General features: G+C 46.6%; 9 protein-coding genes; 5 read left to right on the top strand and 4 right to left on the bottom strand.

Moving 5' to 3' along the window:
* Positions 1–879: 879 nt before the first annotated feature.
* On the top strand, positions 880–3,293 carry FFUJ_12830 (uncharacterized protein; the record flags this gene model as incomplete). XM_023582482.1 has 2 exons in its annotated part: positions 880–1,307; positions 1,358–3,293. The coding sequence occupies 2 exons, from the start codon at positions 880–882 to the stop codon at positions 3,291–3,293; spliced, it is 2,364 nt and encodes a 787-aa protein (XP_023435011.1).
* Positions 3,294–4,101: 808 nt separating this feature from the next.
* Positions 4,102–4,452, bottom strand: FFUJ_12829 (uncharacterized protein; the record flags this gene model as incomplete). The annotated part of the gene is made up of 1 exon (XM_023582481.1): positions 4,102–4,452. The coding sequence occupies one exon, from the start codon at positions 4,450–4,452 to the stop codon at positions 4,102–4,104; it is 351 nt and encodes a 116-aa protein (XP_023435010.1).
* A 540-nt stretch (positions 4,453–4,992) lies between these two features.
* On the bottom strand, positions 4,993–6,045 carry FFUJ_12828 (uncharacterized protein; the record flags this gene model as incomplete). The annotated part of the gene is made up of 1 exon (XM_023582480.1): positions 4,993–6,045. One exon carries the CDS (start codon positions 6,043–6,045, stop codon positions 4,993–4,995), a length of 1,053 nt encoding a protein of 350 aa, XP_023435009.1.
* Positions 6,046–7,236: 1,191 nt separating this feature from the next.
* FFUJ_12827 (uncharacterized protein) lies at positions 7,237–8,493 on the top strand (the record flags this gene model as incomplete). The annotated part of the gene is made up of 1 exon (XM_023582479.1): positions 7,237–8,493. The coding sequence occupies one exon, from the start codon at positions 7,237–7,239 to the stop codon at positions 8,491–8,493; it is 1,257 nt and encodes a 418-aa protein (XP_023435008.1).
* Positions 8,494–9,247: 754 nt separating this feature from the next.
* On the bottom strand, positions 9,248–10,111 carry FFUJ_12826 (uncharacterized protein; the record flags this gene model as incomplete). The annotated part of the gene is made up of 1 exon (XM_023582478.1): positions 9,248–10,111. One exon carries the CDS (start codon positions 10,109–10,111, stop codon positions 9,248–9,250), a length of 864 nt encoding a protein of 287 aa, XP_023435007.1.
* A 265-nt stretch (positions 10,112–10,376) lies between these two features.
* Positions 10,377–14,292, top strand: FFUJ_12825 (related to vegetatible incompatibility protein HET-E-1; the record flags this gene model as incomplete). XM_023582477.1 has 2 exons in its annotated part: positions 10,377–11,999; positions 12,058–14,292. 2 exons carry the CDS (start codon positions 10,377–10,379, stop codon positions 14,290–14,292), a joined length of 3,858 nt encoding a protein of 1,285 aa, XP_023435006.1.
* Positions 14,293–16,326: 2,034 nt separating this feature from the next.
* Positions 16,327–18,270, top strand: FFUJ_12824 (related to hexose transporter protein; the record flags this gene model as incomplete). XM_023582476.1 has 7 exons in its annotated part: positions 16,327–16,496; positions 16,560–16,685; positions 16,757–16,860; positions 16,914–17,060; positions 17,114–17,659; positions 17,713–18,020; positions 18,076–18,270. 7 exons carry the CDS (start codon positions 16,327–16,329, stop codon positions 18,268–18,270), a joined length of 1,596 nt encoding a protein of 531 aa, XP_023435005.1.
* A 1,469-nt stretch (positions 18,271–19,739) lies between these two features.
* On the bottom strand, positions 19,740–20,051 carry FFUJ_12823 (uncharacterized protein; the record flags this gene model as incomplete). Its single annotated transcript, XM_023582475.1, has 1 exon — positions 19,740–20,051. One exon carries the CDS (start codon positions 20,049–20,051, stop codon positions 19,740–19,742), a length of 312 nt encoding a protein of 103 aa, XP_023435004.1.
* A 796-nt stretch (positions 20,052–20,847) lies between these two features.
* Positions 20,848–21,564, top strand: FFUJ_12822 (uncharacterized protein; the record flags this gene model as incomplete). Its single annotated transcript, XM_023582474.1, has 1 exon — positions 20,848–21,564. The coding sequence occupies one exon, from the start codon at positions 20,848–20,850 to the stop codon at positions 21,562–21,564; it is 717 nt and encodes a 238-aa protein (XP_023435003.1).
* Between the last annotated feature and the right edge of the window lie 506 nt (positions 21,565–22,070).

Below are 22,070 nucleotides of genomic sequence, written 5' to 3'. Positions count from 1 at the left end.
TTTAGAGGCCTTTAATGCTGGTAGAACCGAATTTAGAGTACCGATTGAGGTCACATTTGCGAGTTCCTATCAGGGGTATAAGAAAGCTTAGGGCCTTTATCCTAAATTTTGTAGAATTTTATTAAAGTATTTTTAAAAGTGAACTAAGCTTACCTAAATTTCTACATTGTTTAGGATAGACGTCTAAGGTTTCAGACGCAGGGGGACGAGGCAAGAATGCTTTTTAATAGGGGGAGGGAGACAGAGATACTGTGTCTGTATGTAAACATAGGTAGAAACCGAAGTGAAGGGGCGAGTGCACAGATCCCATTCTTTCGGGCATGATTTGACCGTCCTGCTTATCTCTGCATTCTAGGTCCTCTCAATGGATCGATCCATCTCTTACCAACTATCGTCCCATGGCTTCTTCTTAATAGGCGAGGTAGCTCGTAGCTTTGTTTGCTTTGCGTGTAAGGCGCGCGATGCAAGTATTAGTTGTTAGATCTATTAACAAAAGATTGCAATATCAAAAACACAATTCAGGCAGCTTAAAGCATCCGAACACCGTGGACCAATGATGCTAGAGCCTTTGCCCCTAAGGCCTGACACTTCTTCCTCCAGTTTGTTTGGTGCAGTGATTGTACCTTTAAAGCTCTCTACTTTGGGTTTCTTTTTTAAGCTTGGTATTTGCATTTTAGATGACGATTTCGGCCTTGGTAGAACTACTCGAGCACTGGTTCTTCGACAGATAATTGGCAGCACATCGGCGGTCACAAGGAGCTTCAGAATCGCCAGTCTCACGTGACATAAGCGCGGGGTTTCGTAGGACTTGCACATTCCTGTCAAATACAAAACCTGTCGCCTGCTCCTCTATTCCCCCCAAGCATCTCTGTTAATACCATGGCGGAAGCTATTGGCTTAGTGGCTTCTGTTGCCAGCCTGCTAGACCTGGCGTTCAAGCTATCTAATGCATTACACAACCTCCAATTCCAATTGCGAAACGCGCCTTATCTCATTCAAGCGCTAGAGAATGAGACAGAAGCTGTCAGGACAGTTCTTGCTAGTGTTGAAAGCTCAATACACTCTACAGCAACTGCGGGTCTTGGCGGTGCAGGTAGCCCCGGGATACTCGGTGACCTCACTGCTGAAATAGGCAAAGGTGCGGCTGTCCTGAAGGAGCTAGGCACATTTATCGACAGTCTCAAGAACGAGACATCTACCTTACGAAGGGTGAAGTGGATTCAAAAGAAGAAGAAGGCAGCAGAGCTCATAAACGAGCTTAAAGAAGTGAGATACCGTATTAGCGAGTTGCAATTGGCATATGGCAAGTATGTTCCCCGAATAACGTGTAGTCAGTCTCAGAATAACATCAATGTAGCTCAAGCTTGACTCGCATCAGACTTGTATTGCAGGACATCCAGGTTATGCAACGTCGTCACTACGCTAAAGCTCATAACTTGGAAACTTGTCTACTAGGCACGAAAGACCAACTCACAATTGATCGAGACACCGCATTGCAAAGCCAGTCAGACATCGCCGCAGCTCTGGAGGCCTTACAAAACACAACACCAACGCTGCCACCAGAATGGGTGGAAGCTATTAGCAACCAGGTGGCAACAACGATAAATACTACGCAGCCTGGTCTAGCGAAGGAAAACATCACAACTGTTTTGTCCCATCAACCTCATAGACGACAGAGCCCCCAGGCCATTTGCTCGCCACTTCAGCACTTGACACTATCGTTCAACCTGAGACTGGTGCAACCCCAGTGCTTGATCAACTGTGCCTGCAGATGTCACGCTTCGGCATCTTCATACCGCCCTTGGAACGGACTCCCAAAATTACTTCGAATGATCATGGGTTCGGCCCTCGTTGAATACTGCAGTTACCCCGTGCCCAGAACAACTTGCGACTTACATTCATGTTCCAAATCGCGTCCAACTCGCCTCACAGTCAGATACGGCTTTCCGTTTTGGTCTCTCAAGTACGCAGTTCATATCCTGATGGAGAAACTATCTACTAGCTGTCTTAAGTTTACTCTAACATTAAGACGGATAAACCCTATGAAGATATCTGGAGACAACATACTTTTTAACATTTCAATTGGAAATTTGAGTGTTGTGAGGCGAATCGTGTTTGAGAATCCCACTGCCGTATTGGATATCGACGTTCAGGGGAATTCAGCGTTGCATGTCTCTGCTTGGGGATTTCTTCCCTGGGAGCTTGCCCTTCAGATATGGGAAGTCCTTCTTCAGGCTGGTGCAGACCCGGACCAAGTAAATGAAGAAGGGCTTTCGTTTCGACATAGAATCGCAAATGAGCAACTCCAGAAGAACATACCATTCAAGCTACAACCTGAAGTCCAAAAGCTGATTCAGGCCTCTCAGTGTTTGGAGGACATTGAATTGAGCTTCATACATGAGGTTGTTGTTAAGCGATGTCCAATCGACGTAGGCCCCATTCTCAAGTCCGCCAAAGCAGATATTTTGGCACAGATTCATAGTGAAGACCGGTTCGGCATGACTCCACTGATGTATGCTGTTGCTTTGGGCGACGCAAAAGCAGCTCAGGCTCTGATCGAAGCTGGCGCCTCAGTCCACAAGAAGGGACCTCATGGTCGCAACCTTGTAGATTATGCTGGCCGTCTACCTCCAAACACTTGTGCTACCATACTTCACTTACTGCTTGCTGCTGGTGCGGATGCAATCGACGCTTTCCCCACAGGTTGGAGCCTTTTACATACAGCTGCTATCCATAATAATGTCGTAATGATTGACAGGTTGCTACAAGCAGGCGCACAGCCAGATTGTATCGGCCCGCGTGGCAACCGCCCGATTCACTATGCGGCGAGCCATAACTCTGTTCATGCCATTCGTTTATTATATGAGCAAGGTGCCGATATCAATGCCCTAGCTGACCATAGACTGTCATCGCTTGGTGTGGCGATCCAAAAGAATGCTACGGATGCGCAAGCAACGCTTCTTGAGCTAGGCGCCGATCACCGCATAACAGGTGACTGGGGAACTTATTTACACGTGGCGGCATATTGGGGTAACGAAAGAACCTTCAACACACTGTCTTGCCTTAAGTTCAGCGGCTTAGATGTCGATGCCAGGGATGCGGAAGGGATGACAGTAACCGAGGTTTATGAAAGCCGCTACGATAAGACGGAGGAGCTGACAATATCATTCTGTCAACTAAGGGATTTTATCACATCACGATCCCCAGATGATTACTCAAGCAAGGACGAAATTGGGCATACGGATGAATTCTTTGATGCATATGAGTTCTTGGGCGGTGATGGGTTGTGTTAGATCTGTAACTGCCAAGACATAGGTTGGGCACTATCTTTCCCTTCAGCGCGCGCCATCCATGATAGAGTTCACTACGGATGCGAGGGAGAATGATGGTAAGAAGAATACGATAAAGGAGGCCCTTAGAGCAATAATCGGATTTCTTAGGGGTCATATTACCGGCGATGGAGTAGGGTGAAGTATCAAGGTATGGAATGCATAATGGGAAAAACCTGCAAAGGGAGGGTGGGAAGGACGGTTGTCAAAAGAATGGACAAGAATAGTGCTGAGTACAGTACAGTCTATGATACCTGACTTATGTTCTCTGTAGTGTATAGAGTTCACTACGATTAGGCTTCTGTTGTAAGTGATCTTCTGCTTAGCTAAATAAAATGTCAAAGCATATGATGAGCTGCTTGACAAATTCACTCAGTGTCTTTAAGAATTAGTTGGTGACATCAATTTGCGCTCGACAAAATGAATTCGCATATAGTAAACATACTAAACTTCTGAACAATGGCTAAGGAAAAACAAAGACTTCTGAAACCCCTTCCAAGACCCTGGTAAAGGAATGCCCCTTTGTCCGAGGAATTTATGTCTCTTATTGCTCTATTCCCTTATAGTTTATCGTCTTCATTTATGTACCTTTGTGAATGATGAGAATAATCGCTCCTTAGTTAAGCCCTGGCTTAACCCAGGTAACTTTTTCGATCTGGAACCGCCCTTATTCGTACTGTCGGTGGCTAGAATGGTAACTGTCTATTCTACAGGATCGAGTCAGAAAGAGCGTCCAGTCAGCCGGTTCAACCAAAGGTGTTTACATACCCAGCTAGTAGAGCTTGGCACCTTGAGCGTACTTGACAGGAGAATGGCCATTGATATTGTAGCACTGCTTAGAATGAAAATAATCTCCATTATTAGAGTATGTGTCGTAAATGAAGGACTCCTGAGAGCAACCCGGTTGAGCGTAGAATGCAATTCTCTGCCCGTTACCCGGTCCGAATCCGTTCTCCTTGTAAGACTGAAAACGCTGAACTTTGGGATTGCAAGCTGCGTTGTGATCGACAGTGAGAGTCTGTTCGGTGCCGGTGCAGTCACGGCCAGTGTAGGTCTTGATACCAACGGCCAGGGTGCCTTGAGTGAAGAGGGCTGCGGTGATGAGAAGCTGGGAGAAATGCATATTGAATAACTTGGGCGTGTTCGGTGACTATGTGATCGAAAGAATGGCTTAATACTGTTGGGACTGTTTAGTTCTGGTGGTTGAGGGACTGTTCCGGAAGGGGATGTGTATGTGTATTTATCTACAATAATATTAACTATGGTGTACATGAACAAGCGGCAATTATCCCGTTGCACAATTAAATTTGGTCGATTATTCATGGCGTATCTGTTCTCCGAGGCGTATCGAATATCGAGGGTATTCAGCTGTTGACCCGTAAGCGGCCTTGACAGGGGTTGCTGCATAATTACGCTGTCCATTGTCAATCCCCCCAGAATTTACTGCTCACACCAAGGAATCATGTCACTTCTCACAGCTCAAGACTTAATTGTTAAGAATTATACCCATAATCTGTTATTTCATGCCTTTCATAATACCCTCCAGGGGCAATCGTGAGTAATCTCCACCCTCGTAACACGTTATCATCCAATCGTACGATAATCAAACAGAAACCTATGTACCCCTACTCAAGCTATCCTTCCTGTCTCGCCAGCAATATCTCTATTCATCAAAGTAAGAATATCTATCTCGACCTTCTCCCTCCTGAATACGCATCCGTCGCGCCAGGGCCAAAGCTCTCCGCTTATCCTGCAGTCTTTGCGCTTCCATATACGCTTCCTCCAGTTCCGCCTTTGTATGCAGCTTGTTGTCCCCGGAGAATCTGACATAAGTGCTGTTGAAGTGGAACTCAAGACTCTGCGCAATCTCATTTACTTGGTCAACATCATATTGGTTCAGCTTGAGTTGCTGTTGCAACTTCTCACGCCGGAATGTCCCAGCACTATACTTCGTTTCAAGCTCTTGGCTTCTGGATTCTTGGCGCAGCTTGTCAGCCTCTAGAGTTTCGATCTGGGTTTCTAGCCGGGCAAGGCGCTGTGATTGAGTTTCCCACGTTGAGTCTTTGGTTTGTGACGCATCTAGTAGCTCGGATATGAGATCCTCCTTGTCCTTAAGATGATCCTTTAGAGCTTCAATCTCAGCTTGTTGATCTTCCTTCTGGCTTTGCAACTCCTTGATGCAATCTCTCATTTTGACTTTCTGCTCCAGATTCTTGCTATTCAGCTCTATGATCTTGTTTTCGCATTCCTCTTCAACACGCCTTACCTTAGACTGGAGGAAGGCAAAGTTGGCCTTGACACCCGAGACTTCGCATGTCTTTGCCTTCTGTAACTCGGCGATCTTGGCTACTTGAACCGCGTTCTCCTTCTTGAGCTCTGAGATCCTGGCGGCGTACTTTGACTCGTCACGCTTTTCCTGGGTCTTCAGCGCCTTGATCTCGTCCTGTTGCTGTTGAGACTCTTCCTTTAAATCTTCAATATGGGCTTTCTGGAGCTTAATCTTTGCCTCAAGAGCCCGGAGCGTGACTTCAGTCCGTGTGAGCTTGTGCTTCGTGGCTTCAAATTTGGCATGTTGATCTTCATTTTGCTTCTCCAAGTCTTTGATCTTCTCCTCTTGCTGGTGGTTGATGCGCCAAAGGTGTGTGACCTTTCCCTGTATTTCCCGAATTGCAGCTTCTAGCTCCACCCTACTGGCCACAAGTTCATTAAAATCCATGATCTCGGGTTTTAGTAGAAACAGAAGTCAGACCGCTGCTTGTTCGGGTGATTAGGGCAAGAGTCATGTCACTTAGTGTTATGGCGAGAAGCTGGGACGTAGCCCTAGTGCTGGGGCAGTGAACGAATTTATAACGGAAGAGGCATCAGTTTTGTGTTAGTAAGGACAATGGATTGTTCAGAATGTTACGTTAGTGCTCATGTTCCCGATCCCTGATTACTCAGTCGCTTCGTGTTCCGTGAATGTTACATCATTTTCAGTAATAAACGATCAACTACATTTCGACATTAATCTCGGTCACTTCTCTGAACAATATTAAAATATTATAAACAGAGCTACTGAAGTTTTGTGCAGACTCAAATAACAGACCATGCAAAGGAAGTTCATTGACGTGTCAAATCTATAAGACTGCCCAGTCATCGCAGTAGCTAGAGCTCTATACTTCCAATGTCGATGTGTAGTGAGTAATATCGCTGGAGACGGTAAGTCCACCTTTCCTGATTTTTTTTATTGTACCACTCTTCTGCGCTATTGTCGCCCTGGGCAGGAGATGGTTATGTTCTAACTTCTAGCCGTGGACATCTCCTTTCGTGTGTGTTCTACTGTGCATGTTTTACAATCATTCAGCCAAGATGCACTAACAGCCTGTCCTCGACTATATACACCAATGGTGTGCAGCGGTGGATACGTTGGAAAGTATATAAAGCGAAGACAACCCGAGCCTGTCTGTATGAAAATACCGACATATCAGCTTCGTTATCGTAATCTTACCTCCGGCCAGAGAGTCTAGTATTAATTACTACACAGTATCTGTAAGTTGTTATGTAAGTCACTAAGTAAACCACCAGACCTAGAGTGACTTGTAAACCATGCTTCTGTGACCATTCCTTCCGCCTGGTAATGGTTATTAGGATTATGGCTTCCTTTTGTTCTGTACCAGATAGGCAGCAGATATGAGAATGGCGGAAACGCTGCTGCCTGTTTCATAGGCAGCTTCTTAAATTAGCCACTGGCTGAAACAACAGTTTCTGAACATGCAAAGTGACGATATAAATAGACAACTTCGGCTGACAGGGGACCCATGTCAAACCTCCACAACACAATACTCTCTACCACATTGTGACAACTGTCAACGACCCTGATTTCCTTCCACAAGAGCTAAAGCCATCTAAGTTTGACGTAAATCTCATCATGGATACAGCTTCTGTTGAGAAGCCCAACTCAGGGGCCAACGCTGACATCCTCAAGGTTGCCAGACAGATCCAGCACCTGGCACATTTTTTGACCCGAGGGCCTCCGATCCCAGGCCTTAGTGTATCAGATAAGGATCTCAAAATGGCCCGAATCCTCAGCCCGGTCACAGAAATCACATCTCACCGCCGTCGTTCAGATTTGGAGTTTCCCCGAGAGTGGGTTGAAGATGATGGTGCCCTAGCTATTGTGCTTCGTGACTGGAGACGAGATATTGACCCTACCAAACTGGGTAATACACCTGCGCTGGTAGAAACACCAGCGCAAGCCACAGATACCCTGACAGATGCTGAAAACGCAGAGGCTGACCTTGAGGCTTATGCGAATATGTCGTTCTTGTCATATTCTGCTGAACGAGAAGCGCACTGGATCGCGAAGACGAAAGGGCTCGAGAAGAAGCTGCGGCGATCCGAGCAAGAGAAGGGGTCTCTTATCCGGGAAAATATCAAGTTGCGGCGCGACGTAGAAGTGATTCAGCGCAAGGCAGACCTCTTCCATACAGCACTTTTCGACCCAAAAAAGAGAATCCACGAGTCCAACTTGAAGGTCAAGGTCAAGCTCCATGGGGAGATTCGCCAACTCGAAAGATCACTTGACACAACCAACAGCAAGAATGAGTCCCTGGCCAAGAAGAACGAGGACTTGGAGTCATGTAACAAGACTCTCGTCACTGAGAACGAAGAACTTGTTAAGAGGACTGAAAAGCTGGAGTTGAGTAACTATGATCTTGTTACCGAGAATGGGGAACTTTTTGCGGAGCTCAAGGACCTAGATTCAGATAACACAGAGCTTATCAATATGGTACAGGAACACCTCAACAAACACGCACTTTCGCGAGAAGCGACCAAGACTTACGAGGAGAACCTCATTGCAGAGAAGCAGGCTTTAGAGAGCAAGAATGAGGCCCTCGTGAAGAAAGTTGAAGCTCAGAAGATCGACAACAAGTCCTGTGCCGCCCAGGCTAAGAAGCTCAGGGAGAGATATGAGCTATCTGTGATGGTGACAAAGGTTGTTAAGGAGCGCCTTGAAGAACTCATTGCAAAGGTCAATGACCTTGATAGCAGTAAGTTTTTCCTGGCAGCTCATAATAACGACCTTTCGATGAGAAATGCAGCTCTTGGTCATAAAAGCAAGCAACTTGAAGAAAGCCTCGACAAGATTGTCATGGATGCGAAAGGCGAGCTCCAGGCTCAGTGAGCTAAGAGCGCAAGGCCTCTTTTCAGTCGGAGGGCGAGACTTACATGAGTCGGATGTTTTACGGTTGGTTTAAGAGCTCTGCTTTTTAGGAGTATGGGGCATCGGCTGAATCTTGAGAGGGGTGATTGTGTCGATGACCTGATGATGATGGTAATGATTAGACGAAAACGAGTCGCGTTGACGATGTCAATGAAATTAGTAGTAATTATTAAACTTTATTTTGGAGTAAAGTATTATTAAAATACATCATATTAATTAATTAATTAATTCTTAAATTCAATGTCATAAAACCTGTTGTAATTATTAAGTAAATAAGATTACAGCTTCTTATTATTGTCTAAATAATATAATTTTAGGCAGCTAGGGTAGGTCTCTTAAGATAGTGGCGGCTTATCATTATCGCTATAGTAAGATATGATAAGATAGCTAAGATAAGCCTAAGATCAGTCTAAGGTGAGCCCAAGATCAGTTCAAGATAAGATCAAGACCAGACTAAGATGAGTGTAAGATACAGCTACCAGTAAGATAGATATAACTACAAGACTTAAAGCGCCCGCTGTAGTCGATCAATCTAGAGTAAAATAAAAAACTATTTATATCGATTGCTCTTTATACATACACTCTACTTATAAATAATATGCAACAAGCTCATGGTTCAGATTTAACAAAGCGGCTTGAGCATCTTAGGCCTCATAAAAAGAAACTTCGCCCAAGCGTGGTAAAAGACTAATAAGCCCTCTACCCAAGCCATCTCTCAGTCCCAAAACCCCTTGCCGCCCCAGGTATTACCAATATTCACTCTTGACGGCTCTGTAGTATTGACCTCATTCACATGGTTAACTGTACTAACCCGAGTCCCTTGTGAATTTGAGAACGACCCTGTCACAAATGAGTTGCCGATATTGACACTACCTGGTCCAGTGATCTTCCCAGCAGTGTTTCTGCCAGCAATTTCCCCTATCTTATCTTTAGATGCCTTAGATAGCACAGGATCTAAGCCCTCAGCGACATCGTTGATCAATTTCAGCTCCTGCTCGTCATTTACCTCCTCAATTTCCATCTCGACTAATTGATGTGTGACCTGTGGGGTGCTAGGAAAGACCTTTTCCAAATCATCAATTGACGCGATAATATCATCAATCATTCTTCCCATATAGTTCTTATCATAGAGAGCCCAGCCTGTCTTTTTCATCAACCCCAAGCTTTTATACCGCTGTTTAGTAAACACGTCAAAGCGAGTATGTACGCGCTGCGGAACTGCACTAAGATCGGCTTCCGTGCAAATATCCAGGCCTTGTTCTTCCGTCGTGGCCTTGTAGCGTCTGGAGACCTTGTATGCGGCTCCGAATCTGTCCACTATTTCTTCCAGAATGCCTTGTGCTAAAGCAATTGTGGGATCCGATGATTCGATGACGCTGAATCGTTGGTCACTGTTGATATCGATTGATGCTCCCCATCTTGCTAGTCGGCATTTGGCGACATCCAGCCGGAGTTGATAGCGCGAGAAGTCTTGGCCGAAATGTTTGGCGATCTGGATGTAGTTGAAACAATCGACGCAGTTGTTGAATAGGCCGGCGATGCTTATGGCGCCAGCGACAGTGCCAAATATCTCAGCCATGATTTCTTTTCTAACTCAAGGTTATTAATTGAAGAAATCAACCACTTTGGTGAGTTATTTTCGCCTCAAGCTGTTGGTTGTTGGTTCTGAGTGGGGCACCCTCAGCCACGCAGACTTAAGGCAGACACCTTCAAATCTTTGCTGCGATTGGATATATCCTTGTTGCCCCTTCTCTCCCCCTCTTTCAACCCTCGCGTGACATTCTCCTGCCTCTCTTCCACCTCTCTCACTGAATGACCATGACATTTGAATCACTGATGTCACAATGGAGAATCCAACTGCCAGCACTGTGCAATCTCTGAATGCATCTGGATCTTCCAGAGTACACGTCGGCAATAGCTACAACATAACTCATAATCATGGCAGAGGATCCGAGGACGACGGAGCGAAGAAATACCTGGACGCACTGCGCTCGACCGATCCTCGTGATGACAAAGCTAGGATCGAACAGACGAATGGCGGTTTGTTGAAGGATTCGTACGTGTGGATTCTTGAAAGCCCTGAGTTCATTACTTGGCGCGACGAAAGGAAGACTGGTCGGCTTTTGTGGATTAGAGGAGACCCGGGCAAAGGAAAGACAATGCTCTTGTGTGGTCTCGTCAATGAGCTGCAGCCTTTGACGAGGCTGGATGGCTCGGATAACAACAAGACAATATCCTATTTCTTCTGTCAAGCTACAAATTCCGGTCTGAACAACTATGCAGCAATCTTGAAAGGTCTCATCTACCTGCTGGTCATTCAACACCCCACTGCTGTGTATCATCTATTCGACAAGAAAGACGAAGACCACTGGAACTATAAGATATCCCTCGAGGGTATTTTCCGCAAAATCTTGGACGATCCAAGTCTTGGTGAGATATACTTGCTTGTAGATGCCCTGGATGAGTGCGTCGAAGACCTTCCCCTTCTCCTGGCACTGATATCGAGTACTTCCTCACGCGCGAAGTGGATTGCCACCAGCCGTAACCGCTGCGAAATTGAAGAGCTTTTTGGAGAAACATCAGCAAAACTAGCGCTGTCTTTGGAACTCCACGAAGAATCTGTTTCTCAAGCTGTCAATACTTACATAAACTACCGAACTCGTCATTTAGCTAAGAGGAAGAAACTCAAGAAGAGCACATTACAGCAAGTCCATGATTACCTGTCTCAGCACGCCCATGGTACCTTTCTCTGGGTGGCCTTGGTATGCCAACGACTGGAGAGATGCCGAAGTTGGGAAATTCCCAACCAATTATCACAATTTCCCCAGGGCCTCAACGAGCTCTATGCGAAGATGATACATCAAATTCACAAGTCTGAGAACGGCGACCTCTACATTAGAATCCTTGCCATCGCGTCAACGGTCTTCCGTCCCCTTACCTTTTCAGAGCTCATAGCTATAGAGAACCTGAACGTGGATGAGGAGACACTTCCTGATCTCATAGTGGAATGCGGTTCATTTCTGACGACAAAAAGCAACATTGTTGTCTTCGTCCATAATTCTGCGAAAGACTTTCTGCTCAAAGAGACAAGCACATTACTCTTTCAATCTGGACTTGCGCATCACCAATACGACCTCTTTCAAAGGTGTATCGCTATGATGCAAAGCCTCCGTCGGGATATCTATGGCTTGGTCTACCCAGGAGTCTCATTGGATGCAGCTCTACGGAATTGTCCCGATCCGGATCCATTGGACAACATGGAATACCCATGTGTTTTCTGGGCTGACCATATGCAAGAGGCGAGCAAGCTCTCCATTCTGGACGAGTCAAACATCAATATCACTGGTACTGGCACTGTAAATAAGTTTATTAGTGAGAAGTTCTTGTTCTGGTTAGAGGCGCTCGCTTTATGTCAGAACCTACCAGCGGGACTGAAAGCTCTAGAAATTTTAAGGAACTTAGCAGATGTATGTTTCGAATTTTCCCAATTGGTCTAACGTCAGAATTACTGATTGATTCCAATAGCATGGGCAGGCAAGCTACAAGGCCCTGATTGAGGATGCCCTCAGGTTCGCACACTACTTCTGTTCTATAATTGAACGATATCCACTCCAAATTTACGCCTCTGGCTTGCTCTACAGCCCGAAGAATAGCCTTATCCGCAGTCGATTCAAACAGTACACTTGGGAAATATTCACCGAGGGCCCAAAAGTCGACAAGGAGTGGAGCCCAATCCGGAGACTTTTTGAACACGATGATTGTCTTCATATTATCAGTATGAGCTTCGCGCCCACAAGTCAAATGCTAGTTACAACCACATTTTCAGAATTGCTCAGATGGAACGTCAGCCAAGAGCCTGTACCTGACATCATGAAAAAAGATCTTAGCCATGACACTGCTGCATCGTCAGACGGTAAATGGTCAGCAATTCTCGCTTCCGAGTGCGAGATTCAAGTTCACGACTTGAATTTGAAGAGGGTCGCCTGGCGTCTAGAGCTTGACAGCTCTGACTGGCTAGACATGGTGATCTCACCCGACAACCAGTCCCTGCTAATGTGTTATCGATCAATGTTAGTGATCTATGACATTAGCGGTGGAATTCGTCGATGGTTTCTTCTCGGCAATGAATTCCCTTATTTGTCTTTTGGGAACCCGCTTTTTTTCTCCTTCTCATCAAATGGTTGCTGGGTAGCGGTTCACATGCGCGGCAGCACCCAAATTGGTGTCCTGAATTTAGGAACAGGCGAACAGAACAAGAATCCTAATTGGGCGGACATCGGGACTATACATGACACGGAGTTCATCCCCAATACATACCTACTCATGTTTTGTGACAGTGGAAATAACATCTACCTTTGGAATGTTATGGAGAAAAAGTGTAAAAAGTGGATTCACACTGAGTACTCTTTTCATCTTTTGGCTGTCTCACACTCTGGTTCTTGGCTGCTTCTCGGTGGGAGAAATGGACTTGCCATATGCGATCGTGCTAATCGCCGTGTACGGCGGATAATTGGCTTGCCGCGAAACTTGTATGCGGAAGCAATTGCGATTTCATTCGATGATCAATTAGTTGCATGCGGCAACGAGAACGGTTTATGGATCTTGGATGCTAATACCCTCCTGGCTGATACGTCACGTACAACAAGAGATGCTCACGAGGAGGTCTACATCTCTGATAACGGACAGTTGATAGCTTACGATCTCGGCCGCAGTATTGAAGTATGGGACGCATCGACTAGCGACATGATATGTTCCTTACCCGCAGCTGAAGTCACTCATCAAAGTACGAAGACTATCAAATTTTCACCAAAGGATCACTACCTGCTAGTCGTCAACTTGGAATTGATCCTTGGGTGGGATTTAACCAGGGAGAGCTGGCAGAGACTCTCGGGTGACTTCCATAGTGAAATTACTGCAGTCTCTGACAAAAGACAGAATGGCGATCGGTGGGTAGCAGCTCGTTGGTCTATGGGCGGCATTTCTGTATGGAATCTCACGACAGGGAAACGGACGCGGAATTTCAGACAGCCCGACAATCAATCACTAAAGGCTGCCTCGATAGCTTTTACCGGTAATAAATTGGGAATACTGTGGTGCCCTGATAACGAATTATCGGGTAATGAGGCATTCCACTTGTACAATGTTGAAAACGGCGAAGTGCTTTCTCGGATCGAACTTCCTTACTGTCGGGCTCTTCAGACCCCTAACAAGGTCCCAGAACCAAGGCTTAAATTGTCTTTGAGTGGATCCTTCGCCATGATGCGATACGGTCTAGGCTCCTTCTCATTTTTACGGAGCTTGAGCACAAATAGTGATGGTATCCAAGTATGGCCCTGGGGCAGAAATGAAAATGGTCTCAGACATCATCACGATGGGTTCCATCATTTCTTTTTTCTCAACGAGTCCACTGTGTCTACTGATAGTGGAACATTTTACATACGTTTCTTTGAGGAGTCGATTTCAAGTCAACCTTACGAGGTGTATACTAAGGACAAGGTTGTCATAAACAGAGAGAGCGGAGAAGACCCACATCACATGGCTTTAACTTACGGTGAATACACCCAAGGTCCTAACGGCGAATGGATAAATTTTCACAACAAGCCGCTATTATGGAGACCTGCACAATACCGAGACGAGATCATGGCAATAGGCCCTGACTATGTTTTGCTTGATCCTTCCTATGGTGTTCAGTTTATTCGTTTTGCAAAGGATGCAAATAAATTATTACACCACGCTATACTCCGTACAGAACTTATATAGTTGGAACGCGAGGTCAACAACTTGAAAGAGACAAGTATAACGGAGCCAGGGAGAAAGTGCAAAACATGGCTTATGTCATTAAATATAGTTAATAACAGTTATCCCACATTGTTCAAGGAAACAAGTACGAGAGAAAGTCAAATGAAACACTAATCAAAGCCAGGTACATGAAATAGCACTGGAAATGTTGAACTTATCTTGCTGCCTTGCTTACTAGGCATGCTCAGAAACGTGCGAAATGTGCGCTTCCGCGAAATGGAACAACCTCGTATACCCAATGCATCTTTTGCCCCCAGTTCTGAGAGACAGTGAGGTACAACTCGAGATATCAGCTATGAATGGTCGTAACTAAGGAACACCGATGAGGTAATTGCACCCCAGAAAGGGACGTCAATGTCAACGACTCAGGAAAACTTTCAGCGATGGAATCAAAGTAAACGACGGAGCCGCGGCATTTGGGAAAATATGGTAGCGAGTGGGTACAGAAATGGTTTTCTGGCGGAGAGTGCAGGGTAATAAACGCGTACCTCTGGGGAGCGTTATCGGATCGCGTCCCGTGATGACCAACAACAACCTCAACAGTTTGTCGACTTTAAGCGCAAGGTTGAGACTGGCGGCTTCGTGCCGTTGACGACATAGGATGCCCTGAAAGTTCTTTCTCAATCCCCCAAACCACAAGCTTGACGAGATGCTAAGTGATACTGATCATGAAATCAAGAAAATGCTGACATTGGCGAGCACAAAGGCGTAGACGAGGCGCGACTTGCCAAGCGCGCTGAGCCACGTGAGTGCAACTGTCTTTCGGTTTCGCCACGTGGACTCGGCATGGGATTGCCGGCTTGGCCGATGAACGGGTTTGAGGCTGAATGGCTTGGATGATTGACAGCGCATTAGACCGTTGGCTGATGTCCATTTGTTTTGAGCAGAACTGGCAGAATGCGAGACAAAGCGGCCATGGCATTATGCGCTTGGCGTTGAGGGCTTTGCGATTTCGTAAATATGACCAGGTTAAACTTGCTAAACCAGCATGACTGCCTTGATAGTCTTTGTGAACATGTATGTACAATGGTCAAGACTGTGCGCGACCGACAGCTGTGCTTGTTCCCGTGCCCAGAGGCGAAAAATCGGCGCTAACCAACCTGGATGATGATCTGATGCAACCCTTGGATCTCAACTGGTGCATCTTGCCGAGGGGAGAAAACTTGAGAACTTTATCCTAAGCAATAAAAGTAATTGAGTAAATTTAGTAAAACCTTAGACCAATTCAATCTGGCACCCTAATTTAATGTCAGAAGTTCTAATTCCGCCTCTGGCCTGCTCGCCAACCTCACCTCACTGCTGCCAAGCGCAAGCGGGTTCCCTCCGCACAAGACATTTGCAATGGCAAGCAAGAGAAGAGGTTGCCGCTTATCATTCTTGGGTTCAGAGTACGGCAGTGTACGACCAGACAACTCATATTTTCTGTTCTGGAAGGGCCGAATGCAACTCAAGCTCACCTATGGGGTAACACCACAGACGAATCGAGCTGTCATCAATGATTTTAAAAATGGCATCAAAGTAAGCGACTTACCCGAGGTCTTTCTAAAATACGGTAGTGGGTAAAAGAAAACAGTGGGCTGATTGGGGAGCGTGATACGGGTTTGCGGGGGATTTTTCCGTAAAAGTCGAGCGCCACCAGACAAACTCAACGGCAGCCGGGCCGCCGAATCATGCGGCTCTAAGAGTTTTCCCTCTGTTCACTGGAGCTAACCCCAGAAAAGGGTCCAGCAGACCACACCACCTGGGGAAAATACCCGGGGAGAGCGGTCCTATTAGGCTGGGCGGGCAGTTTAGCCTATATTCGCGGGCCGGGGTACTGGGGTAAATTACAGGACCCGGTTAATAGGTTAATCTGTAACCTTGACCTGACAGGGCCTCCTCATATTTAATGTCCAGCTTGGCGCCAAGTTGGCTTTTACTCTTTTTGCTATCACACTTGCATTTGTGGCTTTTCAGAATCCAACCCCAATTTCTGTACACAGATATCTTTTCAAAATGGTGGGTTTCGCTGTCGGTACAGCTACCAAGAAGCAGGACCTCGCCGTCGCGCAGGCTGAGGCTCCTCAGCTCGCAAAGGTCAAATGGTGGGCTGATCCTGGAATGCGCGTGCTGTACTTCTACGCCGCCATTCTGTGTGTCTGCTCTGCCACGACTGGTTACGATGGGTAAGAAGCCAAGCGATCGCCCAGATACTTGGCGATGCGACCAGGCTAACGCGGAGGTTACAGATCCATGTTGAACACGTCGCAGGCCATGGACGATTGGCAGGATTATTTTAGTCACCCCACGGGCTCCAAGCTTGGTATTCTGAACTCAATCTACCAGATTGGTAGCATTGCCAGTTTCCCATTCGCGTATGTTACTTCTATCTGCGGGGAGATAATTGGTGGAAACGAAACAGAGAACTAACCCTTTTTTGGTGTAGTCCATTTATGGCTGATCACTTTGGCCGAAAGATCCCCATTGCCACGGGATGTCTCATCATGATTCTCGGCGCTTTCATCTCCGCCTTCACCAACGGATTTGGCAGTATGTTATTAACTGACTCACGTATTCGAGCAGCGCTAATGAATCCTCTCTAGTGTACCTTGGTGGTCGATTCCTCGTCGGTTTCGGAAACTCTTTGGCCCAGCTCTCTTGCCCCGTTCTCCTCACCGAGATCTGCCATCCTCAGCACCGTGCCATCGTCTCTGCCATCTACAACTGTCTGTGGAACTTGGGTGCCACTCGTAAGTCAAACTCCACACGCAAGCCTCAGACAATTGCTAACGGAAATCTTAAGTCTGCGCTTTCATCGGTCTCGGCACGATCAACATCAACAGCAACTGGTCATGGCGATCCATCACCCTCATCCAAGCCGTGCCATCTTTGATCCAGATCACATTTATCTGGTGGATCCCCGAGTCCCCCCGTTGGCTCATGGCCCACGAGCGTCACGAGGAAGCCCTTAACATCCTTGCCAAGTATCACGCCAACGGCGACGCCAACAACGCGACCGTGCAGTTTGAGTACACCGAGATCAAGGAGACCATCGCCCTCGAATACCAGGCTCAGAAGAGCGGCAGCTACCTTGATTTCCTCCGAACCCGCGGTAACCGTTACCGTCTCATGCTCTTGGTTTCCCTGGGTATTATCTCGCAGTACTCTGGAAATGCTCTCATCAGCAACTATTCCAACATCATCTATGAGGGCGCTGGTATTAAGGACCAGGCCCAAAAGACCGGACTCAACGCAGGAGAGAACATGCTCAAGCTTTTCGTCGCTATTGGCTGCTCCATGGGAATTGATAAATTCGGCCGTCGTCCACTCTTCCTTACTGCCACTGTTGGTAAGTAGAAACATCTCCTGATTTTCCATTTTCTCAGACTAATTTCTTACTAGGTATGCTGTTGTTCTTCTTGGCCTGGACCATTGTGGCCGCCCGCTTCGAGGCCGGTGGCGAGGTCGAGATCAAGCGTCTTGGATACCCCCAGATCGCCCTCATCTGGCTCTTCGACGTTTGCTACTCCATCGCCTGGTCCGGTCTGATTGTCGCCTACGCTCTGGAGATCTGCCCCTTCAGACTCCGTGCTCGCGGTCTCACTATCATGAACTTCTTTATCCAGGTTGCCCTCACCATTGGCAACCAGACCAATCCCATCGCTCTCGAAAACCTTCCCAATAAATGGAACTTCTGGTGCTTCTATACTGTAAGTGCCGCTTCTCTGAGTTTACTTTAAGCTTGGAAGACTAATAGAGAAATAGGTTTGGATCGCTGTTGAGCTCGCCTTTGTCTTCTTCTTCTACGTTGAGACTAAGGGCCCTACTCTGGAGGAGATTGCTAGAATCTTCGATGGTGATGACGCAAATGTCGCACAAGTCGACCTTAAGGACACTGAGAAGCAGGCTGTCCTTGAAACCACAGAGCAGGTGCATCATGATGAGCGCAGGGACTTGTAATTGCCTCTAAATCGGCTAGGAACTTGATCATTAGCGACGTCGTTGACAGTCGGAAATACCTAATAGTTTGATCCCTTCTTGCTAGAAGTCCGCAAAAATTATAGGACGCTTTTACAATCACAACACTTCTTTCTGAATCTCTGCTCCGAGCTTGATCCTTGATCCTGATGCTACCAGGCAATACTATAACCATTATCGACATTGTGAATCCTTTTAGCCCACTAGTAGCCTTTCCCATTTTCCTCGTCTTTTTCCTGTGACGAAGTGGTATATACCCCTCAAGAAGCCATTATTTTCTACCTTCTCCAAGGAGGATATATATAGACCAGTGTTATCCAGATGCCAACAAGCATAACACGCCCTATGTTGAGGTCAACTATGGCACCATCAACACTAGACCTACAAGTAATAATATGGCTCCAATACAAAAGCATAAAGCAACAAGGTGGATAATACGGATGGAATGCATGCCCCTCCAGATAACACGCTGAAATGGTATTCGGAAGCGTATTATAGCGGCAATACAAAGCAAAGTTATTAGCCACCAAGAAGGGCATACTATTCCCATAATGCAGCCGCTGAGCCACTTATCAGTATATGATTCGTATCTAATAGTAGTACTAACCTATTGCACACACGATTGGATCTCTGCAGAAGTACCGCGTAGATCGTATTGAGAACAAGTCCAATCGTGGAGAAGCCAAGTACTATTTCCCATTGCATATAGCCGACAAAGAAATGGAGAAAGAGTTTCTGGTATTCCCTTAGGATCCGAAGGCAATCGCGAAGGAAAATGGGAGCAAAAGGCACGTTGCCCAGAGAATTCAATTGGCCGTGCCTTGCGGGAGTAATTGGAGTAGTATTTGCATTTCCTGAAGATTGGACAACTGACTGGGTATTATGGCGCCCAAAAAAGCTCAATCTCCGGCTCTGCTGCTTTTTGAACATGGCGGCTACCGGCCCATCCCATTCTTTGCGATCTTATCCAAGGTATTGTAGCCCCTCAGAAGGAACGGGTCGATGGCAAACAGTGATAGTGTCCGGAAATCTTCACGATGCTGGGAAAACTCGTAGGATGAGGAGCTTGGCCCAGCGGATGAAGGCATCTATGGCTGAGAGGACGACAAACGCCAACACGCATGTGACAACGTGGTCTATCTCTTGTTCTCTTGGATTCTTACTAATGTAGCCACCTCGTAGAGGAGGAGCAGGGGGCCGTGGAAGGTCGGGAGGGGCGTGCTCGATTCCCATGGTTGTCTGTCCAGCTCCTCCCACCTTTCAAGCAAGTCTTGAATTCGTGGTAAACTGAGCTAGTTGTGTACTAGCGCCGCGAATAGGACTTGGCAAGTGATAGCGATTGCTAAATGTACAGCAGGCACGAGTGCATGAGCTAGTATAATAAATCTCGACGTCCATCCATTAGCCCAGACGGGATTGTGTCTGTATCTTGCTAAGATCCAAGACGGAAATCAATCGACCAAGCTAAGAATGAGATAGACGTAGATTAGAGATTCGACAGTGTGTGCTTGCCTGTCAAACCTAGCGAGGCCGTAGTCAACATAGCGCTCGTCGGATACAGGCTGAGGATATGCGAAGATCCCCGAGCCCTTTGAGTCTCTGTCTTGGAATGTATAATTGTACTTAGCACGTCTTCTGCCAGTAGCGATAATAGCAGAGGTGAATCGTAACATGCTTATGATGAACAGAGGGTAACCGGTAGCGCGCATCAGTGGTACCTCGCGCCAAGGGTGGACATTAAGCTGAAACTTGTCCTGGGCCATACTTTTGTACGCGTGATGTTTCTTCTTTTTTGGTCTTTTGCAGTCTTTCCATCCTTTTCAAATGCTGACAGCACGAGGAGAAAAATGCCCCGTAAGCCATTGATGACATTTGCACTTTCATTTCAGCCGCACGCACTCATGCCTCAGGCACTGTAGCACAATGTCATCATTCCACGCCTGCTATTCCCTTGTGAATAATTTATTATTCTTAAACTCTATCATCCTTTTCTAAGACCACCATGGCAGCTTCCGCTACTCTTTGCCCATCGTGTCAAGGATTCGACATTCAGGCATTTGCCAGGCCTGGAAGCCCTTGGATGACGGCCAAAACGGCACTCGTCAGAGAAGGGAGTCAGAAAGGCTGTCACTTTTGCCAATTTCTCATTGGAGGAAATAACAAGAGTATCTTTCGTGAGAATAGTTTGTTGAAGCGTGGATTCGAATGGCTTCACTGGACCTCAGCAAGCCCTGCTGATTTACCCAGCAATAGCCGCTTGGAGGGCGACTGTGGACTTGGAATTTACATACTGCCCGTTAAGCTTTTGAAAGACCCAAAGCCTTCTTTATATTCTAGAGGCGACGGCCACAATTTGTTCAATCTGCACGCTGATCAAGGTAAGCATGGCCCCGTGGAACGATGCTGGACGGCAAGAGTAGTCACTTATCCAACCATAGGCAGTCCAGCAGCAACTAGTGGAGATATAATCGGGCTTTCCCCAGTTGATAGAGACCCTTCGTCTAGGTCATCATGCAATTGGATACGGCAATGGCTTGATTCCTGCGACAGTCACCAAGAATGTGCAAAGAGCTTGTCCATGACTCGAACCGTGAAAGAGGTCGCGCTCCACTGCCAACAAGATGTATTCGTGTCGATAAATCAACGTCCCTACCCAATAGACTTAACTACAGCTTAGAAGAGACTGGAGGTAGGTTGGGCGAGTACGTATCTCTCAGTCACCGCTGGAGTAACCCCGAGACGCCGCGATCAAGTACATACCTGCGGAACTATCATCGTCTTGTGGCCCTCAGTGGTGTTGCACAAGAATTCACTACTCAAGAGTCGTCTACTAAGCTGGTCTGTAGGCTCAGGCCGTGGTGTTTAGGAACTGACTTACTCTGGAAACAAGATACAGCGGGTATACATTCCCGCTATATCGAGTTCCCCTCTTGGTCATGGGCCTCGGTAAATACGTCAGTCTCTTGGATCAGGACGGGTGATGCGACAGACTCCTTCAGCGCTCTTTCTGTTTCATCTACTCCAGGTGGTCGTGCTACATCATCTGCTAAAACTGGCGGAAATAGCACGTCACCCACTAGCACACCATCCGGTACTGCTCTCCAGGCTATAGCGACTCCTTCGTTTGCACTGGAGGCTTCTATGAATACTCTAAATATTCGTTGTCGTCTTTTGACCGTTTCATTTGGTTCGGTCCTGGAAGAAAAGTCCAGAGATCTTGTTCTAAGAGCTAGTCGATACCCAACAGAAGAACTGCCGTCTACCAGACAACCATGAGCTGTAGCTCTAACCAGTGAGAAAGGTACTATCGCAGGATGCGGTTCTCTGGAAGATCCTGATCTTCAACTCGTTGACGCCTTTGCTAGGAACCCAATAATATTCGCTCTCTATATCTCGGTCCTCACGGTTCCGCGAGGCTCGGGGTTGTTTAGTAAGATTTGGGGTGGTGAGAGTATCTTTAATGTTTTATTTGTTTGTCCATGCTCGGTAGTTACGAATGGATTTGAAAGAGTTGGCGTCGGTCGCCTCTTTGGGATAGCTGCAGGTGAAGAGTTTCAGGCCAGTGGAGAGAGAGGTATTTCCTTGTTGTAGGAGATAAATATCTGCCTTATCGCAGACATATTGTGATTCCATCAAACAATTTAATTCATGATTTCACTAATCAAAGATCAATCCTGAGTCTCATCTGATCCAAATCCCAGCTATTTCTCTCGTTGCGATCATATGGTTTTCACCCAGCAACACATAGGTCATTGCCACTTGCGGAGACCGGCTAAGGAAGG

This window comes from Fusarium fujikuroi, chromosome FFUJ_chr08 (assembly GCF_900079805.1).
Source record: "Fusarium fujikuroi IMI 58289 draft genome, chromosome FFUJ_chr08".
Classification (NCBI taxonomy): domain Eukaryota; kingdom Fungi; phylum Ascomycota; class Sordariomycetes; order Hypocreales; family Nectriaceae; genus Fusarium; species Fusarium fujikuroi.
Note: the sequence above shows the minus strand (reverse complement) of the source record. Positions and strands in the feature narration are given on the sequence as shown.